Here is a 26,768-nt window from a genome sequence, read left to right on the forward strand (position 1 = left end):
TTCCACCCACTTTTAGTACATGTCTAAATCAAAAATCTTCTTTCAAAACTATTTCATCAAACAATCAACGTTATGACTCTCTTGTCTTAATACCGGCTCTGAAAATCTTCCTTGGCTTCAAGAGCTCCCAAAAAATGCTCCTCACTAAAATGTACTTTCAGGGTGATGAAATCAAGCAGCAATCATGTCAAATGTTTAATCTTGATGACTTTCAGAATGACATTCTGTCAAAGTAACATGTTTGTCATTGTGTAACCATGCTCAGGCAATTACCTGGGTTATCAGAGCCTTTTTTTTCCCCCTCAAACATCATTTGAAGCCGTCAACTTATCTGATGTTTTATTTTAACATTAGCCAGAAGAGGGCGCTGAAAGCAGTTTTATGATGCACGTGGACTGAACCCAGGATATATATTATGTTCAATGTGTTTGAGTCAAGACAGATTATGTTGATCATGACTGATTTGTAAAATTATTAAAAAGATAAAACTTCCAATGCTTCAGACACTGTACTGATAAAACATCATTTGTCATAAGACTGCTTTTAAAACGTTTTTTATTTATTTGTAATTTGAAAAAAAATGTTTTTATAAAAAATATTCTCAAGCATACAGTTTATGATCGTTAACAAACAATGCAAAGAATCTGTGACATAAAAGCACGAGTTATAATCTATTCGAGGTTTCTCATCATGTCCAGTAGAGGGAGCTCTTGGCCAATAAAATCAGAACAATGCTATGCTTTGACAACGTTTATCAGCAATGTGTACGTTGTCACATTTCTCTATATGATTTAATATTAATTATAAAGGCGAATAGCAATAAAGAAATTATTTTCAGAAATAAAGGTGAAAGCAGGATGTCTAAGAAACAATTTAATACAAAAGTACTATCACTATTCTTTTAAAACATGTTTTTGAGAAAACAAACTAAAAAACAAGCAAACAAACAAAAAAAAAAACAACATGTCCAACAGTACTGAATAAAGATTGTGAAGTGGTCAGATAAAAGCATGTATATATTATTAGTATTTAGACACAAAACCAAAAATATTTTAAATCTGCAAATGCTACATTCATCAGACATTTGTATTTTCTTCCCAATGGTTTAAAAAAAATAATAAAAATAATCACAAGGTATCACAGAGCTGTACTATCAAATATTATTGTTAAAGTTCAGATGCTTGAGCTTCAGCTGGTAGGTTTCATCTTAGGCATTCAAAACAGCAGGGTACATTTTTGAAAAGTCTGTAGTATTCCTCCTGAATCTGAAAGAAAAGCAGAAAAAGGTTTACATCAGTACAATATGTTGACTTATACCCAAGGTTTTGATATGAATCTCATTGAAAAAAAAAAAGGAAGTATAAAGGAAAAAACAAAGAAAAATAAGAACCTTACCTTTCTGGACAGCACACAAAGGAAGATAAAGATAAACATTCCTTGGAAAGCATTGGTTATGGTAAACAGATAAGCTGTCAGTGTGGTTTCATGAAGAATATGCAATACTCCAAAAGTCCAGGTGGCACCGAGAACAAACAGCAGAGCCATAGCACCACGGGCACAGGACCTGACGGGAAGATTATTGATTTAACTGACCTGCACACAGCGTTGAAAGCCTCCGTTTTTGAAAAAGAACCTATTTATAATACAACATTCCAACAGGAGAATGCATCCTACCAATCAATAGAGATAAGAACTCTATTCAAGTAATTTCTTCTTGTTGTTGTTTGTGACCTACATAAACATAAATATTCCTACCTGATGTTTTCATAGTGGCTGATTTCAGGCTTTTTCACAGCGGTGTGCCGGTACACCTTGTAGATGATTACTCCAAAGGCCAAAAGATTAACCTTTAGTTTGAAACAAGGCAAACACAACAAACATGAAATGAGTGTAATGAATATTTATCAGAGGAACAACTTCTATTTGTGGAATTAATGTTTCAACATATTCAGTTTATTGCTGATACATCTCTTTTTTTTACCAGAATAATTAAACATGCAGGACCGATGAAGCTCCACACAAAGTGATTTTCTGTACTCAGCCAACACCTAAAAAACAAGGTTTGAGAAAAATATATTGGTGCTATTTAAAAATAGCAACAACAAGTTGATTACTGTTTGTATTTGTTTTTATTATTAGTATTTAGGTTAAAAACAACTTCTAAAATAAAATAAAAAAATCTGCTTTTATTTCTAAATCTCTTAATTGTGATTTGCATACATACACTAATTTTAGTCATGTCTTTTTCAAATAAGATACTTTATGTTCTGTGAGACATTGTGACTTACTCCTTCATACCAGAATTGTATGTATTTACCATGCTTTTGCAAATTGCAAGTTTGTTTTCTCCTCCCCCACCCCCACACACAAATTTGAAAAAAAAAATATATTGCTGCTTACACTCTGTCTGTGCCATAATACTTTGAGCCAAGTGTCGCTGAAATTGCCACCACAACGGCAGGGCTCCCATAGCCGAAGATGTAAAAGTTCCGATGTAGAAAACCTTTGTTGTAGATGACACCGACGACTATTAAATACAGATGAATGCCCTCAATGCACATCCAGGCAAAAGCTGCAAGAAAGAAATAGTGCAGCATCCCTGCAATCACAGAACAGAACAGCTGCAAGGAAAAGAGACAAGAGACAGAGAGATATTTTACAAGTTCTGAATGGGGGAGATTTATAAATCTGCTACACACTTCCAACATCTAATTTGTGTTTTTATGTGTAGATGAAAAAATATATAAATAAATAAAATGCAGATGTTATTGCAGGATTGTCAGACAGATGATTATAGCTGCTCTTCAAGTGCCTTCACACCTTGTGTGAGTTCATGTTGATCCCCACAAGGAAGATGAACTCAGCCATAAACAGACTGCAGCACAGGTTTTTGTGTATGGTGGTTCTGGTGCTCTGGATCTCGCTGAAGAACCAGAAGGTGAAGATGCACAAGGACAAACAGATGAGGGAGATGATCATCCCCAGCTGGGTGATCCGGGTCAGGATGGTATTGTGGGCTGCCAGCTGGGAAGCAAATGGAAAGGGAGGTGTTTCATTCGCAGTTTCATGGTATGCTGGAGTTGTAATTTGTTGTATTTTCTGCTTGGAATAGCTTCGTATAACATAGATGTAGGCAGAGGTTACTCCAATATGCCAGTTTGTAGACATGTTGGGTTTATATTGGTTTTAAAGTATCAGAGAAAAGCTCTGTTGAATTATTCATTTGAGTTTAAATGCTCTGTTTTTGCTTAGTCCATGTTTTAAAAGAATGTACTTTGTCATTAATTTTTGTTCACATCTGAAATTAAAATTACAGTTTTAATAATTATAAAACCCCTTACTGATCTAAGACTCCACAGAGTGCAGTAAAACAGTATTGCCTTTGGAAAAACAGCAAGCGTCTTCCCTTTTTAGTTACATTTCTCAATGTTTTAATGTTTCAGGTTTTTACGTTTAAGAAGGGCGCTGAAGTGTTGTGGAAAAGCTAATCTGCAGAACATAAAATACTGTACACAAATAATCATACTTAACAAAAATAATTAAAAATCCCTAACGCTATGAGTCTGAGAAAGACCCTTATATATTTACGGTGCAACAAAGTCAGTATGAGAAACATCATTGCATGTGTCCTGGCCTGAAACTCCAGCTGCATTAAACTGCATTAGACAAGTTAAACAGGGAAACCAGTGGTTGTGTATTTAAGAACGAAATTACTCACATTAGCTCTTCCAGATGACATGAGGATTGCAAAGTGTGTGAGATGATTGCAGGAACAGTTGGTTGCGTTGCTGCTAAAGTGGAGAGTCTTGCAGCCTTCAGTGGACCAGTGACCCTGCAGGCTGTCCACTTCATACTCCCAGAAGGCGCACTTCGTCACATCAACTTTAGTGTTGATGGGCTTTGGGGACAGAGAAGAAGCAGAGCAGGTGTTATCGCTGTGAAAGAGGCCGTTTTTATTAGTTTTACCACTGCGGTGCGTGGTGACGCCACATAAAACCTGATTGTGCCGGTCTCATCAAAATACCATTGCAAGTGACTGAAGCAGTCATTTGACTGAGTAACTCAGTTTTATGACGATGCATCGCTTGAGTTTCAATGCATAGCTTTGGCTACAGTGATTTTATTTTAAATATTATCTCTTTCATTTTTTCTTGAATAATATACATTTTGTTAAATTAATATCTAATGAAAAATGCAATTGAGTAAAAATTTGGAACACGTTCATTTATTTAAAAAATGTATTTCTGTGTAAAATACCAAACAAGGAAAGAATGCCACTGAAATTATTGGTTGTTCATCTTTAAAGGCAATTTAAAGATAATTTTCCCTCTTCAGCATAAATCAACACCACCTTCATTTGGTTTAAACCTCTAGGGGGCAACAAAAATAATGATATTACTTTTTCATACATTTTAATTATCTAAAAAGAAAATAGCAGAACATTAACTTTCAGGGTAATTTATCTCATTACATCCAGTTTTTTCACATTTGTTTGTGTTTTACAAGAAAGATGGTCTAAGATGCTAAGTTGAGATCAAATTTGACTTTAATGTAAATCTTGAGGCCAAGACTGGAGGATGAGAATTTGTGCAACAAGAGAAATGTAAATATCTCTTAAGCCCAATATTAATGTGAGATAAGAACTGAATAAACGAGATTAAACTACCTTTCATAAATGTGACACAAAAAGTATGGTTTGAAGTTGCAGAAGTGAAATGTAATAATTTTTTTTACAGGTAAAGTAACACGAGACAGGCCTCTGCTTTTGTGCCCTCTGACAGAGGGGCAAGTCTGAAAAAAGTTACACTTTGCCTTCCTTGTATTATCGATTCTTTTCTCATTTTGTGTGTGTTTCTGATTGTTTGCTATATCTTGTTAATTATTTGCCACAGTCAATCATTTGCTGTGTCTCTCCTTGCTTTCTTTGTCTCTTTGTGTTCTTTTGATTTCCTTTGTAGCCGATTTTGATTTTCTTTGTGGTAGTGGTTCATCTTTTTGTTGCCGTTTGTTGTCATTTTGTATTATTCTCTGGCACTTTTGTGGTCTATTTTTGTAAATGTTTCACTGTGATTTCTTGTATTTTTGTTATCATTTTGTCATCTTGTTTCAACATTTCACATCCATTTTTAATTTTTGTTTCATTTCAAGATGCAGCACTGTAACCTTTGTTGATGTAGCTTGTAAAGGTTTCTTGTTTCTGAAGTATTTACCTTTGTAAATGTAGTCTCTATTTCTTAGTGTTTTGCCACACCGCGTTAGAGGAGTTTTTACATTATGTTTCATTTGTATTATTTTGGCAGGTTTTAATTCTTTGTTTCCTTTGTCTGTTTGAGTTTATATTTTAATACAGCTCCAAATCTTTAACACATTATTAGTTTTATTTTAGGTTATAATTCATGTGATCTTGAACAAGTTTGTCTCCAAATCTTTTTTATGAAGTATAGCTAAAACCAGCAAGTCAACATTAGGAAAAGAGACTCCTTTGTGGAGAGACTCTTCATTACTAACAGACTCCGCTGGAGTTCATTTTAAAAAGACAGCAGGATGTGAGAGGACTGAAATAACAATGTAACTGGCATCAGCACTCTGCTCGTTTTTTACCTCATTGTGCCTTAGAGTGAAGGTGACATGGTCAAGTTGGTAAACGTCAGCAGGTTTGACTGCTGCTGCCATGACTTGGGAGTTGACAGTGATTTCCCCGGTTCCTGCGTAGCGTGAGTAGTCGGTGACACCTGGGTCGCTGCTCGGCTTCAGGATGTCACCGATGCTGTCATATCGCACAAACACCACTGACACACTTCCTGACGGACAAAACAAGCAGAAAAAAGACAAGTCGGAGTGAAACTTACTGTACTGCTCGTCAAACTTTTAGCTAGGTGAAGAAAGCCAGTCAGCACCTTAGTTTTATAATGGAAAATTGGCTTGCATTACTCAAATCTCTCTGGGATAAACTGTAAGAAGGACTTTTAATGCAGATCCAAAAACTCATAATATTCAATAATATTTTGAATACTTTGATTTTAGTTGCTACATTCCAATTAACTCCTGAGAAAACGACCTTCTGATCTGCACGGCAGTGTTTCCTTGTTAGTAAATGTGGCTCTAGTGTAAAAGTACTCTATGTTTAGGCCTAAGCAGTAAGAAATGTCATATGTTCAGTTCATTTACCACTTATCAATCTGGAAATTGTAACACAAAAATCTTTAGGCTTTTAGGCTATGGCAAATCACACTGAGAGCTACACAATGAACAAAACATTTAACAAGAATGATGGTGACAAAAAACAAAAACAGAAGAAGCTTGTAAGAGGGAAAATATTTTTTCATAGCAGAGTGACTTTCTGCTTCCCACGGTGAAAGTTAGCATCTTTACCGCTTATTTTCTCTGGTTTTGTCTTCTGGTTTAGGGTTATGCGATCTCCTCCCATCGAAACAGAAAGTGGCGCCTTTGTTTGAGAAACATCAAAGGTGAAGAGTTTGAGTTCTGCAGAGGACAAAAATAAAAAAGAGTCAGTAATATCTAAATATACACCTGAGGATTAATAGTTTCATAAAAGTCAGAGAATTTTGAGACTCTCTGTCACAGTTCCCTCACCCATTTCAGATGCTTTGATTTGGAGCTCAGTTGGAGTTTTGTGGTTGGAGCCCAACAACAGAGCGCTTTCTTCAACAACATGCAGCAGCTTGGTGATGGTATGTTCTCGCCGCTCCTCTTTCATTCTGTTCCAAGCCACTAGTTCATCCTTCTCCACCAGATTGTTTACTGCTTTCACAAATTTCTGTTTGACAAGAATTGTATATGTGGATGTAATGTTTATTTGTACTGCAATGTGATTTTTTTAAATGTAAGAGCCATCTTTATTTTGATTGTAGTTATAAAGAGAGGCAATAAAAACCAGTTTAAAAATGGGGCCTCAAGCTGTTTATGTATTACATTATGCAATGCAAAGGTATTCCTTAAATTTTTCACATTCTTTCATGTGAGTGACACAAACATAATAATGTGAAATGGAAAAAATGAATGCATGGTTTTCAAAATAAAAGTCTGAAAAGTGTGGCATGTATTTGCATCAAACACCTTTGTGTCAAAACATGGCAGAAACACACACCTTTTGGGAAATGTACCCATGCAGATCATTTGATATATGTCTCTGCAAGTTTGCACAAAATAAAGACTGAAGTTTGTGGCCTGTCCTTTGCAAAATTTTCAAGATTAGTAAAATTGGAGGGAGACAATTTGTAAACATATTTCTTCAGGCCTTGCCGCACTGGGCCATTATATTACTTTAACCCTCATCATAACTTGTGTGGTGCTTCCTTTGTATTCCTGTCAGCTCTAAACACCTGCTAAAGAAAAACAACCTCACAGTATTATACTGCCACTACCATGCATTAGGGTGAAAATAGTGTGTTTGAGGTGATGTGCAATGCTGGTTTTCCCCAATAAAGAGCAATTTTTATATTGACCAGAAAGTAGAATCTTGGTCTCATTTGACCAAAGCGCCCTCTTCCACATTTGCTGTGTCCCTAACTTGGCTTCTGGTGAACAGCCCATGCGACTGACAGCTCATTTTCTGTTAAAGTTAAAGAAATATGTGACTTCTGGATGAGAGCAAGGGGGGCTGAATACAAATGTGCACTTCACAATTAAGATTTTCTTCCCACAAACAGAAATACTAAACACTATGAAACATTTACCTTTACCCAAAATTAGCTACTACATTTTCCTGATTTTTCACACAAATGGGCTTGTTTCCTTCAAATTTATTGTCAGTAAAGATAACTACCACAAAAAATATGTTGACATTTGTGGCTGTAACACAAAAAAATGTGAAAGTTCAAGGGGTTATAAACACCTTTGCAACGCCTCACAGATATCTTTTGATGGCATTCAATGATTTGAGCATGCAAGTCTATATCGAGGGCACATGTGGCAGAAGTTGTTCTTTTAAACCAGTTCAAAACATGGCTGCTGTTTCGGCATAGCTCCAAGTGTTGACTGAGAAACAACAATGGTAAACAGAGCCTACTGAAAGAGTGGAGTTGACGGCAGATGGCTTGACAGTGTAATCCTTCTCCACAGCAGTCAGTGTTGATGCGGATCGACTCAAGGCCTCAACATATGCGATCACTTCCACTGAGGTAAGTTCACCAGACGTCCTGTTGGCAATTTCTCTCAGCAGGCTTTGTGGCTCCGTGAGGTTGCTCATCTAAAGTGGGAGAGAGGTACTTTTTGACGTCTGAATGCTGTTAAACTTTCAATGACTTTTTAAAGAGACTTCAAATCTTTTCAGAATGTTTAAACCTGCGGATAGCTCGGTAATATATACACAAATTTCTGCCGAAGGCTTCTTCGTGAATATCTTTAAATTATGTTGCACTGGTGGGTAAAGTGTGATTTGAACTTAAAATAATTTTTAACTTATTTTTTTTGTCTATAAAATAGCTTGGTTGGTTTCTGGGAGCAAGAAGCAGCTTATTTTTTTATTATTTGTGATGAATTTGCATAAAGCACATTGATTTAAAATATATAAATGAAGACACATAAAACAAACATACACAGGTATCTATAATTAACATATTTACTGATTCAAATGTAGATTGTACAAATTATGATAGTCATACATACTAAAGTTATTGATCACATAGCCAGTAATCCTGCAGTATATCTATTTAAAGACAGCTCTATATATAGACAGCAAGTAGAGCTGAAATTTGATCTAATTATTATTAATTATGTTCATTTTTAAAAACAACTTTCCATTTCAATGATCAATTTCCCAAATATATGCCCTATTTCTTGCGAAACAGTTAATTTGCTCCTTTTACTGCACCTGCAACCAGCCACAATTCAACTGAAGCTGTCTTTGCTATGTGATTTAATGTTTCCAAATGGATGCTGTGTTATTTCTCATGCACAACCCTAGGGTTCAGAGCTGCAGGTTGGAGTCACAGATCATTTTTACATCACAAAGTCTGATGATGCACATTTCTGTAAGTAATGTAACTTTAACTTGTTCTGCCTTGTGTTACTCTTCACTCTCTCCAACAGGGGGCAGCTTTAACATGTCTAGTTTTACTGTCCCTCAACTGAGGGGTACTTACATTTTCAAGCGTTTTGTTAACAGCCTGTGTCATGCATCCAATGTTGTCATGACAATCTTTTTGGGGATGTTCTGAAAAACAACAATTTCACTTATGAAAAATAAGTCTTCAGAGCGCATGGTATAACGTTCTTCGGTTTGCACCCTAACATTTTCACAATTCGTCAATATGTTACACAGCAAATCCTCAAAGAAAGTTAAAATTGTGTTGAAGAAACGAAAACATAGGATGAAAGAAGATACACATCAAAGGACTTCTGCTGCGTGCTTTTGTGCCGGTCCTTGGATTCTCATACCGACCTTTACATCTTGCACCTCTTGCTGGATGAAAGTGTTTATCGCCTGAAGTTGAGATGTAATCACGCTTACAGGAGCAATAGAAAGATCCATTTGTATTATGGCAACGTGAGTTTGGGCCACAGACCAGTTCTGATTCACATTCATCAACATCTAAAGGATGGAAATAAGACAGAGAGCTTTAATTAAATGATTGCACTATAATATGAGCAACACCAACGTAGAATAAAACTTGGTTCTACATCATTTATTTTACATTATTTCTGTCAGTGACCAATAAACCTCAAAGCAGTAAACTCTTGTAAGCATATTTTGCAGCTAGATATGCAGAACTCGTCTGTTGCATGTTTCTCTGACATCCGGTTGGATTTCTACAGGAATTCTTCCGTCTGCAGTTTTACAATAAAGGTGCTGATTTTATCCTGGTGCAAAATAAACAAAACATCTCAGATGGTTTCTCGGGCAGCAGATGGGAAAGAAGTAGCAAGAGGCTGAAGAGGGAAAAAAAAATCTCCTCCAACATATTTATCTTCCTCTCTTCAGTGAGAAAGAAAACAGTTCACACATTCATGCAGACCTCACGTCCTTGCAGCTGTGAGGTAACTGCTTTAAAACACATTCGAGTTGGGTATTTTTACTGGGGTCCGCCGAGAGTAGGGTTTACTTTAAGCTACAGATCCCTGTGTGAGATTTTATTTTTTTTTACACATTTGCAAACTTCCCCTGAGATTACCTGTGCATCCAGTGCCATCATTGGGCTGGAACTGGGCTTCTCCGGTCGATGTATATCCAGAGACACATGTACAGTAGTAGCTACCCTCCGTGTTTGTGCACTGGGCCCTGTCCCCGCAGATGTTAGTCACATTCTGACATTCGTTGTCATCTGAGGTGAGAAAATTGTATAATTAGAATAATTTACAATTACACAACAAATTTGTGGGAGGGATGGCAGTGAAATATTTTGATAAGTTGTACAAAGCAGTTTGAAACAGTTTAAGTTCCAAGTGTTTTTTTTTTTTTTTTTGTTTTTTTTAAGTATTACTTTGCATTTTTAACACAAAGAGGTGCACTATTTCGAAATGAAAAAAAGTATATGGTTTTCAAAATTATGTTTTGAAAATTATAATCTAAAACAACCCCACCTCTTGCCTGGAAAGTAGTTAGAGATAAGCACCAACAACTCCCGACCCCCTGGGGATGAGGGTGAACAGAAAATGGATGGATGGATGGATGGATGGATGGATGGATGGATGGATGGATGGATGGATGGATGGATGATGGATGGATGGATGGATGGATGGATGGATGGATGGATGGATGGATGGATACTCTAAAAGAAGTAAACAGCACCCCTTTATTCTCTCACCCATTAATAATTGTTACTTCTAGTCCAAATCTCCATAAATCGGATTTCCATGGAAAAGTGGGAAGAAGAAAGTTACTGTCAAAACAATCTTGAAGATATTTGATTTCAATTTTTTCAGAGTGAAAGAAGGTGTTTTGGTCAAGTAAGGATGAAATGAAACTTTCTCTTTCCCAGACATTTTACTTTCCATGACAGAAAACAAGCACAACATATCATCTTTAACACAACATCCCCTTTGTTAAACATGGTGGTTGTAGGAAATACTTTGTCTTCAACTTGAAACTGTTCAGAATTCATTGGAGAATGAAAAAAGCTAAATACCGGGCAATCTAAGAAATACAATCTATGAGACGCAGCAAGAATGCTGTAGCAGGACAATGACGCTAAAAATAATCCGAACTGCAGTGTAATGGGCAATGTCTTCAGTCAAGCCGAAAGTGACAAATTCTATAAAGATTAAGAGTGAGAGGCAGCTTGACAAATTATTTACTCAGGATGGTTGAACACAAACTTACGCCATCCTTCTCAGATTGATAAAACAAAAAGAAAATCAAGTATCAGTAATAAACTGGTTTATTTCCCCCTGGACGTGTCAGCATCTGTACATGTGACATCTCTGCTACGTTTTTCTCGGCTTCATATTGCAAGCAGTAATAATATGGCCAATATGCAGCCTTATCGCACTTGTCTTTTTCCTCATTAAAAAGCAGTTTGTTTTGACATAGGATTTGCATTTTACTCTGCTGAGATATCCAAATCTTGGTTCTGCCTCTTCCACAGTAAATTAATATCTTACTGACTGCCGAGCTTTAATGCAACATGACCAGCCTATTACAGTGTCCCTGCTTTTTGACAACAAAAAAGTGATGATAATCATTAGTAACTCACAAAAAGTAGCTCATGTTGAGATTACTGTTTGAACCCCAAAATAGCACCATAAATTACAACAAGCAAAGAACTGTCCTACACAAGTATTTAGCCTTTTTAAAAAGCTTGAACGCCAATCAGGATTACTTTGAAATGAAGTTTGGGCTGGCAGTAATATTTACAATTTTTATATGGAATCTTATGATTTGTTTAATTCCAGTATACGCAAATGACTTCCAAGCATTTGTATTTCTGTTCAGGTGTAAAAAACAGCCAATGGGCAGCTTGCCGTGAATGTGACGGTTGCTCACTCATTAGAAAAACTGCTGTTTCAGTCTTTTTTCCAAACACATCATCCTTGTTGCGCTCCACAGTTTATTGTAAAACGACCTACAGGGACTTTGGCTTTGCCTGGATGTGATGAACACTCTGCTCTTCCACTTTCCTGTACCTTTTGCACAAAACATGTCCGGTAAAGGAAATCCTCTGCTCCTATGGAGGAGGTGACCAATACAAAGATGTCACATGGTTTTTGACTCTCCCTGATGTGGTCACCCTGATGTGACCTGTATTCATATTCCTTCAACATTTTAACATTTAGTCAGGATATGAAACTGAATCTTCTATGTACTTTATTCAGATGTTGTACTGTAGGTTGCGATACAGTGATACATAATTATGAAATTTAAGGAATGGGATATGTGGTTTTCAAAAAAATTGGCAAATAAAAATCTGAAAAGTTTTCTTTTCATAAAATATGAAAACCATTTCCTTCCACTGTGTGCCATATTTTACATGAGTCTATTATATAAAATCCCTCACAACACATTTTTAAGATGTAATTTGAAAAAAAGGCAAAACTTGGATTTATTTTCAATACATCCTATTAATTTTTCATTAATTCCTCTACCATCTGGAAAAGGAGAACTGCACTGGCAGCTCGATCTGAGTTTTAAAATTTTGTTCCGGAGGAAGTATAAATTGTGAATTGTCTGGTTGGTAAAGAATTCAGAAGCCCATCTCTCAAAATACAGTACGTACACTGTGCTCGTGCTTTTGATTTGGTCAGGAAACGGGGCGGAAAAAGTTCCAGCAATTATAAACAGCTCAGAAAAATAACAGGAAGAACAATGTCAACCAAAAGGCAGAGCCAGCGATAAATATTTTACCAATAAAGCTGCTTGATGGAGATTATGTCTCTTCTAACTGTGCCCTGTCTCTCAAAGTTTAAATATGGCATCAAAAATGCATACAAAATAATAAAATATCTGAAGGTTTGCTATACTACATTTATATTTTATACATGTTTTAATTCTAATTATAATTACCACCTGAATAGCAGAAAAATATAAGGAGTTATAATCTCTTTTTTTGTATTTGCTAAATACCAGAATATTAATTGGGATTGTTTTGCAGATTGCGTTTGTCCCTTTCCACAATATCAGATTACACACAGTAGGTTTTCAATACATTTAAATTATTTGATAATGATATAATTTCTTCTTTAAGCTTATGTTGGGTTATTTTATAATGTTTAATTCAAATAGAAATACCACATCTCAAACACACTGCTTACAATTTGTATTGATCTCATAACAGGAGCAAAAGACCTTGTGAATATTTTTAGCAAAACCTGACAGGAAACTATCCAAAAAAATGTCTAAAATGAAACAAACTCCACATAGACATGTGCTAAAAGGCCACTTCGTGAAAAAAAAAAAAAATCTTTACTGCAAAACCAGAATAACAAGCCAAATGACAATTTATAAATACACTCAGGGTCTGATCATGCTGAAATCTAAGTGTTCACCATACTGATTATTGTCACATTTGGAGGGAAATTTGGGAACTTGCAAATATGAGAACACCATTCTAAAATGCAACATTGTGTGGTCTACTGGACTTCAAATGGAAATAACGTGTAGACTTTAAGCTACAGATGCTGGTGCTCCTTCTCCAACAGTGAAGGAGCACCACAGGGGACGGTACTCTGACCATTTCTTTTCACTCTGTACACTTCCGATTTCCAGTACAGGTCAGATCCAGATATTTGCAAAAAAAATCAAATGACTTTCCAGTCATGGTGGACCACTCTGTGGAATGATGTGGCAACAATCATTTTATCTTAAAAGTGAACAAACCAAAGAGGATGATTGTAGATTTCAAAAGAAAGAGGGTTTGGTTAAACTATATTCCCATCATGGGAGAAAGTGATTGAGGAATATAAATACTTTAGTGTTCATCTGAGCAACAGTATGTACTGGAGATGCAACAGCAAGGCCATCTACAAGAAGGCACAGAACAGACTGTACTTCTCAGGTCTGTAAGTCCATCTAGGTTTAAAATCTTCAGAAATCATTTGTTGGCAGAGCAGCATCAGCGGCAGGGACTTAAAAAGACTCAACAACCTGATAAAGAAGGCTGGTTCTGTTCTGGGAATGACTCTGGAAACACTGGAGGTTATGGTGCAAACACAAAATTAAGGCCATTATGGACAACCATGAACATCATCTTTATGACACTGCTTTATAACAACAAACTGTCTTCAGTCAGAGGCTGCTTCAGAGTAATACAGACAGCTACAGGAACTCCATCCTGTCCCTAGACATAAGCATCAACAACTCTTTGAAGAACCTTGGACAATATGAATTATAACAGCAATTTCCCCTTCAAGAGTTCTATAGAATTTTAATTGAATTTTAATTTAAATGAACATTGGTTCTAAGCACACCATACAAATTAATAAAAATTCAGCTGCAGAGCAACAAAGTTGACATTTTGGAGAGGTCATTATAAAGTGGGCGCTATAATGTGAGACAGGAAGTCTACAAACCTGAGTAAGTTACTCGTTCTGCCAGAAAGAATAGACCAAACTGATGCAAGGACCAAACTGGACAGCAAAATATTTGAGCTAAATTATACAGTTTAACAGGCAATTTTACTAAGGAAATCTGTGTAAAGCTCTGACTACAAATAAAATAAAAAAAACTTCTCAAAACTTCTGACATTTAGCAAGTAGAAATAACTTTGTTCAACTTAACTGACACAAAACAGAAAATGTGTGTGACTGTGTTCACCTTTGCAAGTTCTTATTCCATCTCCTGTATATCCATAGTTACATAAGCAGACGTTGCTTGAGCCATTCTGAGGCTTACATGTCGCTTTTGAGTGACAAGATTCACAAATACCAGAGAGGCTTCCAGTGTCCATTAGACTCCAGAGCCATGCTGTGAAGAGAAATGGATAAAAGACAATTAACAATTTAAACTCGCAAGATTCCTAATCCTTTAGTAATAAAGGATGTTGTTTTTTATCTAAAGATGTTTATCTCCAGTGTAACAAAAATTTATTTCTAATGCCTTCTGTGTGGCACAGATTGACAGCTTACATGGAAACATAAAAGATTATCATAAATGTGAAAGAAAAATGTTAAAAGTTTTTGTCTTTAAAGTAAGCTCAAGTACAAATACTACTTATGAGTAACATCATGACTCAGTTATTGAAGCTTTGTTTTAGATCTATGTTACACTACAAAACAAAGAGGCTCACTTACCTGCGAAAAGTAAAAGTTTCATTGGTGACTTGAGCAGAGACTCCATACTTGACTTTGGGAGTGGATTATTCTTTCAGTCCAGAAGGCAGTGGCCTGCCTGGTGACGTAGACCATTTCCTTGCATCAGTTTTCCTGTTTCCTTAAACCTGGCCCTTCCTGTCCTGATCTTTAATCTGCTTTCAAAAACAAGCATCCTGACCCCTTTTACCAACTGGTTGACTACAAAGACTCTTTTATGATTTTATGTTACCCTACAAATAAGACATAAAACATTCTCCTGACACTTAATCACATTTTTGTGGAGTTATTTGCAGCTCGACTCTGCAATGCCATTTTGGTACCTTCCTTCTCATTGTTCTCATTGGAACACATGCAGAAGGCTATGTAAACATGGGTCAAAACAACACAGACTGGGTTCACTGAAGGACGACCCCCTCCCTTCCGCAAAAAGACGGTTTACAAATTTACACACGCACACATTCCAGCGTGTCCAGAGTCTGTTTCAGTGTTTCTTAGACAAAGGATTGGACATAAGCCTTTCCTTTAGCCTCTAACTGCTGAAGCAAGCTATTTATACTTATGTGTAAAAATATATGTAAAAAAAATTGCAACAAAATTTTCAGCTCCTTTTTTCAGTTTTATGTTTTCGTTAGGCTTATTGTTGGACTGATGAAAAGAAAATAAATTGAAAAGGAGATACTGATTGCGACAAATCTGGACTTATCGCTGGTCAAATTCTAATTTATATTCAAAGACTTTTCTTTGACGGTTTTTCTTTTATAAGGTCTGGCCTTTTAACATATTTCTCTTTAAAACAGCAATTCATTGAAGAAGCTGTGTTCTATTAATGAAGCCATTTGACGACTATGCAGTGTGCCGCATTCACATTTACAAACACACTTCCTTTAAGCATGATTTATTCCTATGACCAAGGCCCGAGAAATTGTGGGATTGTATAAAATGGCAATATAAACATAATTTTCAGACCCTTTGTGCTGTGGTCACATTCAGAGTGTGTCTTTGAAGATAAGTGATAAAGCGCTGCTTTCTATTTTTGGTTCTTTGACATCTGTCATGGACTAATGACTCTTTTCTCTGTCAAGAAAATGAGCAGGGCTCTGTGCTATTTAGTTCTGGTAGACTTCTGACCCATCAAAACAAAGTTTTTCCTCAGCAGTAAAAGGTTATTTCTCCAGCAAATATTTCCAGTTCTGTAATTCCAGTCAATCCATCAATATTATAAATTGCTGTTTCAGAGGAGAATCCAACTGGCACAGCAGATACAAAACAGGTAAAATGAACAAAATGTGAGAAAGTGACAGCCATCAAACAGGAAGAGTAGCCATTCAGGTCTAGCTAAGGGTCCTTTCAAAGCGCCTTCTTCTCTTTGGCATACAAACACATTCATTGATGAATAGTTTCACTTCAAAGATAAGTTCTTTACTGACTGTATTGCAATCTCTGGAGGTGGTTTGAATTGCTTAGGCAAGGCGTTCAGTTTATTGCTGAGAAAGGCAGCTGCTTTGAATGGCACCATTAGAATTGCTCCACATTAGTGTCCTGGGAAAGTGCTGGGTGAAAACCACATTTGAATGTCTCGCTCTGACACACTCCTGGCGGTAAGGAAGGAAGTGATGCTGCCTAGAACAAACCTGGACTGATTGCACCCTTCCTCCTCCGCTTTTTTTTTGTCTCAGAAAATCTCTCATTTAGCAAGGAATCTGTGAAGCCTACAGGAGCATGCTCATTCCACAATAACATTGTAAGACATCTAACAGAAAAGATTGCTTCAAAAGTCTGCAGGCAGCCTTGTGTAAATGTTTCCTCTTTTCCTTTCCTCTCTCATGGATATGGAAATTTTGGATCCTACAGGTGCAGGCCTTCCTGCGTTTGCGAGTGTTTAAGCAAAGGAGAAGTGTTGTTTATGCTATTCAGGCAATATTGAGATTTGCCATACAGAGTAGAGCGGAGAATCTATTTTGACACTTTTCACACATATTTGCTCTGATGTTGGCCTTATGCGCTGCCATTATAGGAGGACTGAACTCACGGGCGCAGATGGCAGCAACTGTCTCCTAAACAACCAACTCTTGAATATTTCAATACACAAGCTTGGAGAAACAAACTATCCTTCCTGCTCGAGTTCACACACATTCCAATTGCTGTGCATGCGTGTTTGCGTGTGTGAGAAGAGGGAAATATAGTAACATAGTCACTTCAAGTAAAGCACCTGAACCTTTTTAAATAGGAAATACCCATTTTAAACCTGAGGCAACCTCTGCCTTGAACAAAATATTAGAGTAATAGGCAGTTATTTCATGTTGTTTTTTTTCCCCCCGTCATAATCTTTTTAATTGCATGGAGCTATGATTTTTTGAAAAAATTGTACAAGAAAAAACAAAACAAAAAAACTCAAATGTCAATTAAAAAAGAATAAATAATTTCAGAAGAGAAGAAAATTGACTTTATGTTTATTTCCACAAATGTCTGTGGAGGTTTAACTTCTAAAATAATTATGTAGAAAATATTAGAATAATTAGAAATATTAGAAACTTAACTTTTATTGCTCTTTAAGCTTTCAAATCTTAAAGGTGGACTAAAATATATTTTAAGGTTTTTCTTAGATATAAGGCTAGAAGAATATTTTACAGGTAAAGGTGCTGTTTATTGCTGCACCATTTCTAAAATCACTTCCTGAGAACGGGTCACACACTTCATTGTTATGGTTTTTGCAATTAGCTGTTATCAGTTTTAAACCACAAATGCAGCGTCAAAGGGGCACTTTTGAGTTTAAACAACAAAGTCAAGGCTGCAAATTGCCTTTTGCATTTGCTACTCTGTTTCATCAGGGCATTTCAAACAGTGTAATTTTAAGCTCTTGCAAAACCAACACTATTTTCATTGTTAAAATATTCTCTCCATGGGATACAAACTGTGGCCATTGGGAATGTTGAAATAAAGATTTTTGATTTTAGATACAATGCTGCGGGGCTTGAAAGAAATGGAGCAAATATCACTTTTGTTAGCTGTGGGAAAGGAATCCGTGCTTTATAATTTTCTCCCTATGGTTTACCATCAATACGTAAAACTTTTTAACTGAAAATTATTTAAGCTCAAAATAAATACCAGAGATGAGCACTTTTGGATAGAGGGCCATTTTGAATCTGGAGGAGAAAAAACATAGGTGAACATACAATGTTAAATACAATGCTTGTCAGGAAGAAGGTCCTTTAGATTAACTATAGCCAGTAATGTCTTTAAAAGGAATATCAAGACCACTTTTATTACATTTTCCTGCTTTGTTGACCATTTGTTTTCTAATGAAATATCAATAAAGCTAATCAAGAACTGTATCAAGAACTCATTCTAATTAATTGCACAACTACATTTGCCTCTGAGGCCTGGGATAATTTTGGATATTTGTTGTCAGATGTTGCCTTTTACATCCATGATCATGTCAACTTAATTTAAAAAAGTCTCTGTGTGCAAAAGAAAAAGGAAAGAATGAAAGGCTCTTGTACTCTTTCTGGAGCTCTCAAGTTAAAGTGGATGCTTAGCAATGATCAAGTAAAAGCAGAGAGTAACATTTAATGCTATGGAAATTTTGAAAACTTATAGCTCTAAAAACAATTGAATAATAATTATCTGGCCTACAAAACTAAAAAAGTGAGAAAACCACCAAAAGTTTTTCCTTTAAATGTATGAATTTCACCCCTATCACACTCATTTGGCAAAAAAGTTTTGATATTTCATTTATTACACAAATGACAAATGCCAAAATACACTTCACTCAAATGACATGAAACAGTCTTTGTTTTGTGTCAATTCTGTGTCAAGACTTGACTTTGAAAAAAAGAGCAATTCCTCCAAAGATGGGGTGCAATTTACAAATGAATTTCCTTCATGCTTGACTGCTTCATAAAAGCATTTGTCCTGACTCAGATTGAACACACTTGAGTGATCCTATCCATATTCCCGACTTCTTTACCAGACAATGTTTTCCATTTTCAGAGAGAAAGAAGTAGGAAATTTCCATCTTCTCAGGTGCAACAAGTGTTACTGATTGGAGCTTTTTTTTTCTGCCACCAACCTCTTGTTAGGTTACCAACTGGAACAAAGTGACACTGGAAAGAGCTTCTGCTCTCTCAAGGATAAAGGGGATCCAACAGAGGTGACAAAGCTTTGGACTACCATTTTTTCAGTATTGCACAAAAATACAATTACAAATATTGCTGTTACATTAAGCATTCATTCTAAATTCAACTCAAATTATTGCCAAACATAAACCTGCTAGAAGGAAGTATGGATGTACTTTTTAAATCAAAAGAAGTAGCTTGTTTAAGTTTCAAAAAATATTTTAGTGTCATTAAATCCATGAACTCAAAACAATTTTCTATGATGACTGCTTGTCATTTTCATGGCATAAACTGTGAAAACAAAATAAAGTCTTGCAACACAGACAAGTGTAGTCATTTAAGAAACCTAAAATATAAACAGTCTATTTGTATAGTCACACTGTCTGACAGTTGTGGATGTCTCACACGTGTGTAATACATTTTTAATTAAATATTAGACAGGGACACAAAACATATCTGACACGATTAAAGATTGAAATTACTTTAATGTGAAATTTAAAATCTTTAAAATGTGAATACTTATAGAAAGTACTCATAAGTACAAGCATTCAGAGAAACCTTTTTTCAGACAATGGGTCTTGTAAAAATTATTTTGATCAAACCTATGGTCAATCACAAATATTTTGAAGTAACATGAAGACTTTCATAGTTGAAAGGTTAATTCTGGGTTATTTGGGTGCATTAAATAATGAGCCATGATATAACCTATTTGCTACTTGGAAGTGAAAATATGAAGAGCATGATTTTGATTTTGATTGGTTTAATCTTTCCTCCAAGTGTTTGTCATTTTGGGTTTTCTTGTATTTGTATTTATGCTTAGCCTTGTTCTCATTAATTCACTCTTTTTTTCTAATTAGTTAGTTCTTATTAATTCATTTCTTTTACATGACTTAGTTCTTGTTGCTCATATTATTAGATCAGTGTTTTTTCCTTAGTCATTTCTTATTTTCCTTGTAGGTTTTTTTTTCTTCTCTGCTCCTCCATGCCATTACTCTGTTTCCTTCAGTCTGCCTACCTGTTCCACACTTTCATCTGTAGCTTGTTCCCAATCAGCCACCTGTTTTTCAACATGTGATCAAATATAAGCTCATCACCCGAATATCAGCTCATCACTTTCAATCATTTCCTGCTGGATTCTGCTGTTTTGTTACCATTACGCCCTGCTTGTAACTCTTTGTTTCCTTCCTCATTTTTTTTTTTTTTTGAGTTTGTATTGATTTTCTTTAAAACGTTGCCACAAACTGTCTCTATTTCCAGGACCAACTGGAACCATCATTAATTGTTACGTAACTTTTATGAAATCTTTAATTTCTTACATATTCATACTATAACCATAAAAACACAGGAGCTAAAAGCCTCAATTACAAACATAGCTATCTGAAGTCAATTCAGCTTAACCAAATGACATTTACAATGATGTGATGCTGATGTAATAGATTATTGAAATTTACTTTGCATAAGGTTGTACATGCTGATCCTGAAAAGTCTGTAAAACTTAGCAAATTGTAAATAAAATAAGAGAATTATAATTATTGCAACATGTTTTGCACCATGAGCATGGATTGAAACAGATGTAGTTACACAAAGACATATTTTCTCACAGATGACCTCATACATCTGCCATTCACACTCCCAAAATGACTGTGTGTTATGATGTTAAAAACGGCATTGATAGGCCCTGGCATGATGTTATGATCTAACCTTTGGTGCAATTGATTTATTCAGAGCTAAAGGTGAAGCCATTAGTTTCTGCTTCGAGACCCCTCTGTGAGACCGGTTCTGAATTTATAAAATTTCAAGAAGCTCTGATAATTTAATTTAGAGTGCCCTTTTATAGGTTAGGTCACCTGCAGCGAGCCCTGCAAATTGAATAAAGAAGAGTAATAGAAAATAGCATGTCAGGTGGGCTCCCTGCTTATAAAATCATTAACAACAGTGTGTCTTTTCTCATAAAGGAACCCATTTATTTTGAGGGGGAAATATTATGAAAGTGTAGGGAGCAACTCAATTTATTTTTCATTAGGAATTAACTCTGGAGAATCACTGAGAGGGTTAATAGCTGCTGGTGTACATCAGCAGTGTGAACTAATAGGTTTTCAAAAAGGCTGTTCTGAGGACTGTTGTACGTTTTTGAATTATTGCTTGCTTTTAAATTAACATGCCTTTCCAGTAAGTTTGTGTCAGCACATGTAGCATCAGGGAAGCTGTGCTGAGAGCAAATAAATACCTTATATGACAAGCATTTATCTGTTTTATAATGTAATTTTACTTTCACAGTGAGGAGGAATGTGTGGAAGGTATTTTTATCACATGTTTTATGTGGATTAAATCCCTTTAAAAATTTATTTATCAAGTTGTTCAAACATGGTGTAAATACAGTGCTGTGAAAAAAGTAATCCCCCTTCACTCACGTATTTATTTTTTTTTCGCTTTATTCCCCCTCACTTCTACGTTTTAGCTGCTGAAATCCATTTTAATATTGCAGATATTCAGTGTAAATACAACTTGCAATTTTTAAACAATTATTTTATTTATTGAGACAAAAAATAAAAACAAATATGACACTCTCATTGAATCAGAAATTTAAACCGGAGTATAATAATAATATAATTACTATAATAGTAACATAATCATATTTGCAAATTTGCATATATTGCATATTTGTTTCTACTATGGCTTGACAGTATGGCATTAAACAAATATAAATAGAAACCTCTGCCTTCTCCCGATGGGCAACCAATCAGAGCCAGGAGGAGGGTCTTAGCGCTGTCAATCATCTTTATGCTCACAACCCCCTTGCTCTCTGCTATGCTACTAGTGGTTCACCACAACAGAACTTGTCATAAATGTTAGTCTAGTAAGCACGGCCACTGGTTTTCCTTTAACAGTAAGTTGTTTCCCTGACATTAGCATTTTTAGTAAATATGCATGAGGCTGATAGACAGCACTGAGACACTTCTCCTGCCTCTGATTGAAAAGATATTGCAAACATAGGAGTGGTGAAATTCTTCAGATGGCAATATTTCTTAAAAGCTGCCAGTTTAAAAATATTGTCTTGAGTCTAAATGGAAAGAACTTTTCATATTATTTTGGACTTTCATTCACTGTAAGTTATAATCACAAAAATTAGAAGAAACAAAAACTTAATTAATAATTAACTCTGTACAACACTGTTGAGAATGATAGTTCGATTTTTGAAAATGACTGGCAAAAACCTCAAACCTCTTTAACATCTTAAAAGAATGAAGACATATCAGTTAGACATGATTAAAAGCATAGGGTGCACAAGGGTCTGTTTGACTGACATGGTATGGTAAAAAAAATAATTATATGAAATAAAATGTGAAGGGAGGCTCACTGGAAAGAATATCAATGTATGGTCCCCATATCTTGCTCAGTGGAAACAGTTCCTTGAGTCAGGAACCAAAGCATTGATCATTCTGACAGATGCTGTGCTTCTGGAGGATGAGATGGAGATTTACGTCGGAAAGGATGAGACAGAGTCATGATCCAACAGAGCTGGTCTCCTGTGATGGAGACGAACAGAAAGAAATCAAATGCAAACATATCAAAGCATAAGCATGCAGAGGATTTGATGGTAATGCTCAAAGACGAAGGATCAGAAGAGACAGTAAATAGATAATTGATTGTGAAAAGTTTCTTTAACATAAGACATTTCAAAATGCCAGTTAAAAGTATATATATTGTTCACACAGCCCACTTTAAATCAAGAATTATTTTTTTTAAATTGCATTATGAGAAACCTAACATTTGGAGAGAATAAGAAACTAACTGAGCTTTTATTAAATGATGTGAGACATCTATATCCATGATTTAGTTTACATCTTAAGATATCTACGACATCACATTTGGTTAAAAAGATTAACATGAATTTATACATTTTAATAGTATTGCTTGATTTATAATTGCATATTTTTGCCACCATTAGGATATGTATAGGAAAGGATGCTATTGCTAGAATTATATGCTAGTCAAGAGAATAATCATTGAAAACATTTTACATTGTCATTTAAAATACTATGGTAAAATATTACTTTTATGACAAATTATTGCAAAGACATTTTTCGTTTGATAAATTCAGATACAGAAACTAGTAAAATTATTGAAACAGCTTGTACTTTTCAATGTGTTAGGAAGACTACATTTATAGATCTATATATATAGATCTATAAATGCAAATATAGCTATGTGCCTGGCTCAGTGAGTATTTGTTTGTTTGGGCCATGTCGTCTCACTCATTTTCCAAAGAAGAGATTATTGGGATATGCTATCAGAAATGAAAATCTATTCAAATTCTCATTTTTAAGAAACCTTAAATGCTGTTGTCTCATTCACCCTCAATATGTCAGATAGAGACATGATCTAAGCTTTTGCCACCACACACTGGACTTCTAAGGGCATTACAAACAAACGATGAACTAAAGGACACATTTGTTAGAAAACAACTTCCCCCTCATCATCTTGTAGAATTCAAGAAATGGGTTTGTCACATTTTCAAATCACCTTTTTTCATTTTGTATTTAAGTAACAGCATTTTCTGGTAAGAAACACTGATGGGAGCAAAGAAATAAATAAAAAATACCACATGATAAACAAACAAACTTCTGTCAGTGTTGATTAGTAGCATGCAATAAAAGTCCAACTGTTGTAATTCTGTCCATATATTACTTTTCAAAAACTTCCTGAAACACATCAATGTACCTGGAGATAATTTAGTTTACCTTGAAATCATTTTAAGTTCTTAAATTAGTACTGCAAACACAAATAAATAGAAAATTCTAAAGTTTTTTGTTTATTTGAACAGAAAACCGGTTTTCAGTTCAAATAAGTCTCAAGACATCACAGTGAGGAGGAATCTTATAATATTTATACTGTAAATATTCTCCTTTTGATTTATTTTAAAGTAAGATTAAAATGTTCCATTAAATAAAATAATAAAAATATTCTTGAAAATGTCTTAAAAATGTACAACTGAGCTAATGCTATGCAGGTTATGCAGAATCAATAAAACAATGAAATTTGTATGTGTAAAATGAAATTTTACACACTTCATGTGTAAAAGTTTTACACATTTTACACATGATAAATGTGTAAAAACATGCAACAGACAAATATATAATTTTGGAAATGTTGATGAAGTAAAATTTGTTAACATTTTTTCTTCACTAGGTTAAGTGCCTGACCAAAGTATCATTGTATCAGCTGTATTTTAAGTATAATTGCTGTCATTAATGTTTTTTTTTTCAAATGATACAAAAAGTAAAGAATTGTACTTTTAGTATAATGTTAATAAAAATATAAATTTCTTAGCTGTCTAAATTGCCATGATTAAAAACAAATGAGTAATAAATGGGGATAGTCACGAGTGAATGGACTGTACCCGTTGCACGAGCCTCATGCTGGTGGCTTTGTTTGGATTCCGTCAGAACAATGCAACAAGTAAAGCCAAATCCTCTCCATCCTTAACAGACTTCCAGAGAATTCCTGGCACTCTCAGCATGACTCAGGCTATGTACCCACAGGAGGTAGATAACCCTGCCTAATCCATTCAGCGCTCTCACATATATATCTATATATGTCCTTTTGGAGGATCTGAAGATTAGTGTCACAGCCATGTCTATGAGGACAATCAACAATTATTGCAAACCTATCACATCTTTTTTAGTAGCCCTGATGTAATGTTTGCTTTTGTTTTATTTTGAGTATTAAATACAAGTCAACTAAACAGTTTATAATAATGATGAAGTTTTTGTTTAGCCAGGAAGCTGTCTTTGCAAATAAAAGATATTTTCTGAGCAAGATGATAGCATAAACATCCTGTGACATCGTTTCAAGTGTAAACATTCACAAAAGTAAAACAATTCCAGAAATTTATTTGAAATTAGATATAAGGAAAATAATTCATTTCATGCCAAATAAAATTCAACTAGAAAAATAAGCCACATAAAACGATTAGCATAACAGGACAAAATGTTAACATGTAGGTAGATGAATTATACCACAAAAAAATAAATAAATAAAAAATTAAATGACATCACAATTAGACAAATGTTAACAAAAACATCCAAGCATAACTTACGTGGCCAGATTCCAAAAATTTGGACAATACTTAATATTATTCTTTACACCGTCTAGTATCACATAAGCATAAGTTGGAGTCAGGAAAATAATCTTCAACAAGATAAAAAATCAATTTCAGTTTGTGGAGAGACTGCTGCAGGGTTTGAAAAGTTCCCACATAAATGGCCACTCCACCATCATATACAAATGTTTTGGCTGTGTATATGACGAGTTATAATATGGGATATTGGTTTGTAACAAAGTACTTCTGTGAATAATTTTTTAACTCTTGATGGAATGACAGTTGTTTGTGATTAATTAGCTAATGTAAAATTTATATACTGATATTTATATATTTATAAATATATAAATATTTACCTCATGATGAGGTAAATTCATTTTGCATTTTTAACACCCTGTGACAAGGTGAGCTTTGCTGCAGGAGTGTTTAATTGCATGAGTTTTTGAGGGATGAGCTGAATCTCTTTAAACGCATCATTCATCAGGTCACTGTCTACATGCTGCTTGTCCAGCCATGAGGAGCCTGGATTAAGCTTTTTTTAGCCAAAATAGCACAATTTTGTCAGATATCTGTTTTGGTGGCTGCAACAAATTACTCATTGCCCAACCACAGGTCTCCCCTGATAGAAGCCCTACCTGGACCCTTTCTTCTGGATGGACATGATTTCCAACGTCTTGGTTGCTGTTTCGGCTCCTGGTCAGTTGTTTAATTGACCATTCCAGTTTTGGTTGTGTTACTCATTTGCTTGCTACCCTAAGGGATTGTGGGAAGAATTTACTTTGGGAAACGTCTGCTCCTCATAGTTTCAGATACATGGATGTGTCAGCATGTGTGAATGGACATGATCATAAAATATATTTTGTTGATTTAACCATTTTAATTTGTCAATATTCAAGGGTTGTTTATTACCATAACAGTTTTTTTTTTTTTTTTTGAGCAGGTAGAGTTCTCACCAGTAGGTGGTGGTGGATTTCTTTCGATATAAAACTATATAATGCTGCTGAGAGGTTTTTGGTTGGCAACTAATACTGAGTTTCTGTCCTGCCTTTTTTTAAATAAATGAATAAACAAATAAATAAAACAGAAAATGTATTGCGATAGATAAATTAAAATAATCTCAAGTTGTAATGGTTCAGTCTTGCTGTGTTATCTTGAATTTGAGGAGATTTTGTGGTTGCTTTTAGTGTTGAAAGGGCACTACTGCTTACACCCATCTTCCCTTGGTGAACAGTATTTTAAAGCACACAACAGAAAAAAAATTAAATCCATTGTCAATGGTCCAAGAAAACTCAACACTCAATACCAACTCAAACAGGCATTTTTCTTACTTCAGGAATAAACTC

At 35.1% G+C, this 26,768-nt stretch overlaps 1 protein-coding gene across 1 annotated transcript; it reads right to left on the reverse strand.

Annotated features, from left to right (window-relative positions):
- Positions 1-538: 538 nt before the first annotated feature.
- adgrl4 (adhesion G protein-coupled receptor L4) lies at positions 539-15,251 on the reverse strand. The gene is made up of 16 exons (XM_055044776.1): positions 15,187-15,251; positions 14,711-14,860; positions 10,134-10,283; positions 9,404-9,553; positions 9,105-9,175; positions 8,030-8,209; positions 6,595-6,778; positions 6,373-6,483; positions 5,602-5,801; positions 3,719-3,898; positions 2,821-3,024; positions 2,401-2,621; positions 1,982-2,048; positions 1,756-1,847; positions 1,396-1,564; positions 539-1,265 (listed from the first exon to the last, which is right to left on the reverse strand). Exons 1-16 carry the CDS (start codon positions 15,230-15,232, stop codon positions 1,203-1,205), a joined length of 2,238 nt encoding a protein of 745 aa, XP_054900751.1. The 5' UTR covers positions 15,233-15,251; the 3' UTR covers positions 539-1,202.
- Positions 15,252-26,768: the final 11,517 nt, after the last annotated feature.

This window comes from Poeciliopsis prolifica, unplaced genomic scaffold (assembly GCF_027474105.1).
Source record: "Poeciliopsis prolifica strain line A6 unplaced genomic scaffold, Auburn_PproV2 SCAFFOLD002, whole genome shotgun sequence".
Taxonomy (NCBI): Eukaryota; Metazoa; Chordata; class Actinopteri; order Cyprinodontiformes; family Poeciliidae; genus Poeciliopsis; species Poeciliopsis prolifica.

What these genes read in the sequence shown, in the direction of transcription:
- adgrl4 (XM_055044776.1), bottom strand. Translation starts at nt 15,232, where the DNA reads ATGGAGTCTCTGCTCAAGTCACCAATGAAACTTTTACTTTTCGCAG. An exon ending in GAAACTTTTACTTTTCGCAG is followed by an intron (nt 14,861 to 15,186) that starts GTAAGTGAGCCT and finishes TTCTCTTCACAG; the next exon opens with CATGGCTCTGGAGTCTAATG. An exon ending in TCAACATGAACTCACACAAG is followed by an intron (nt 2,622 to 2,820) that starts GTGTGAAGGCAC and finishes TTTTCCTTGCAG; the next exon opens with CTGTTCTGTTCTGTGATTGC.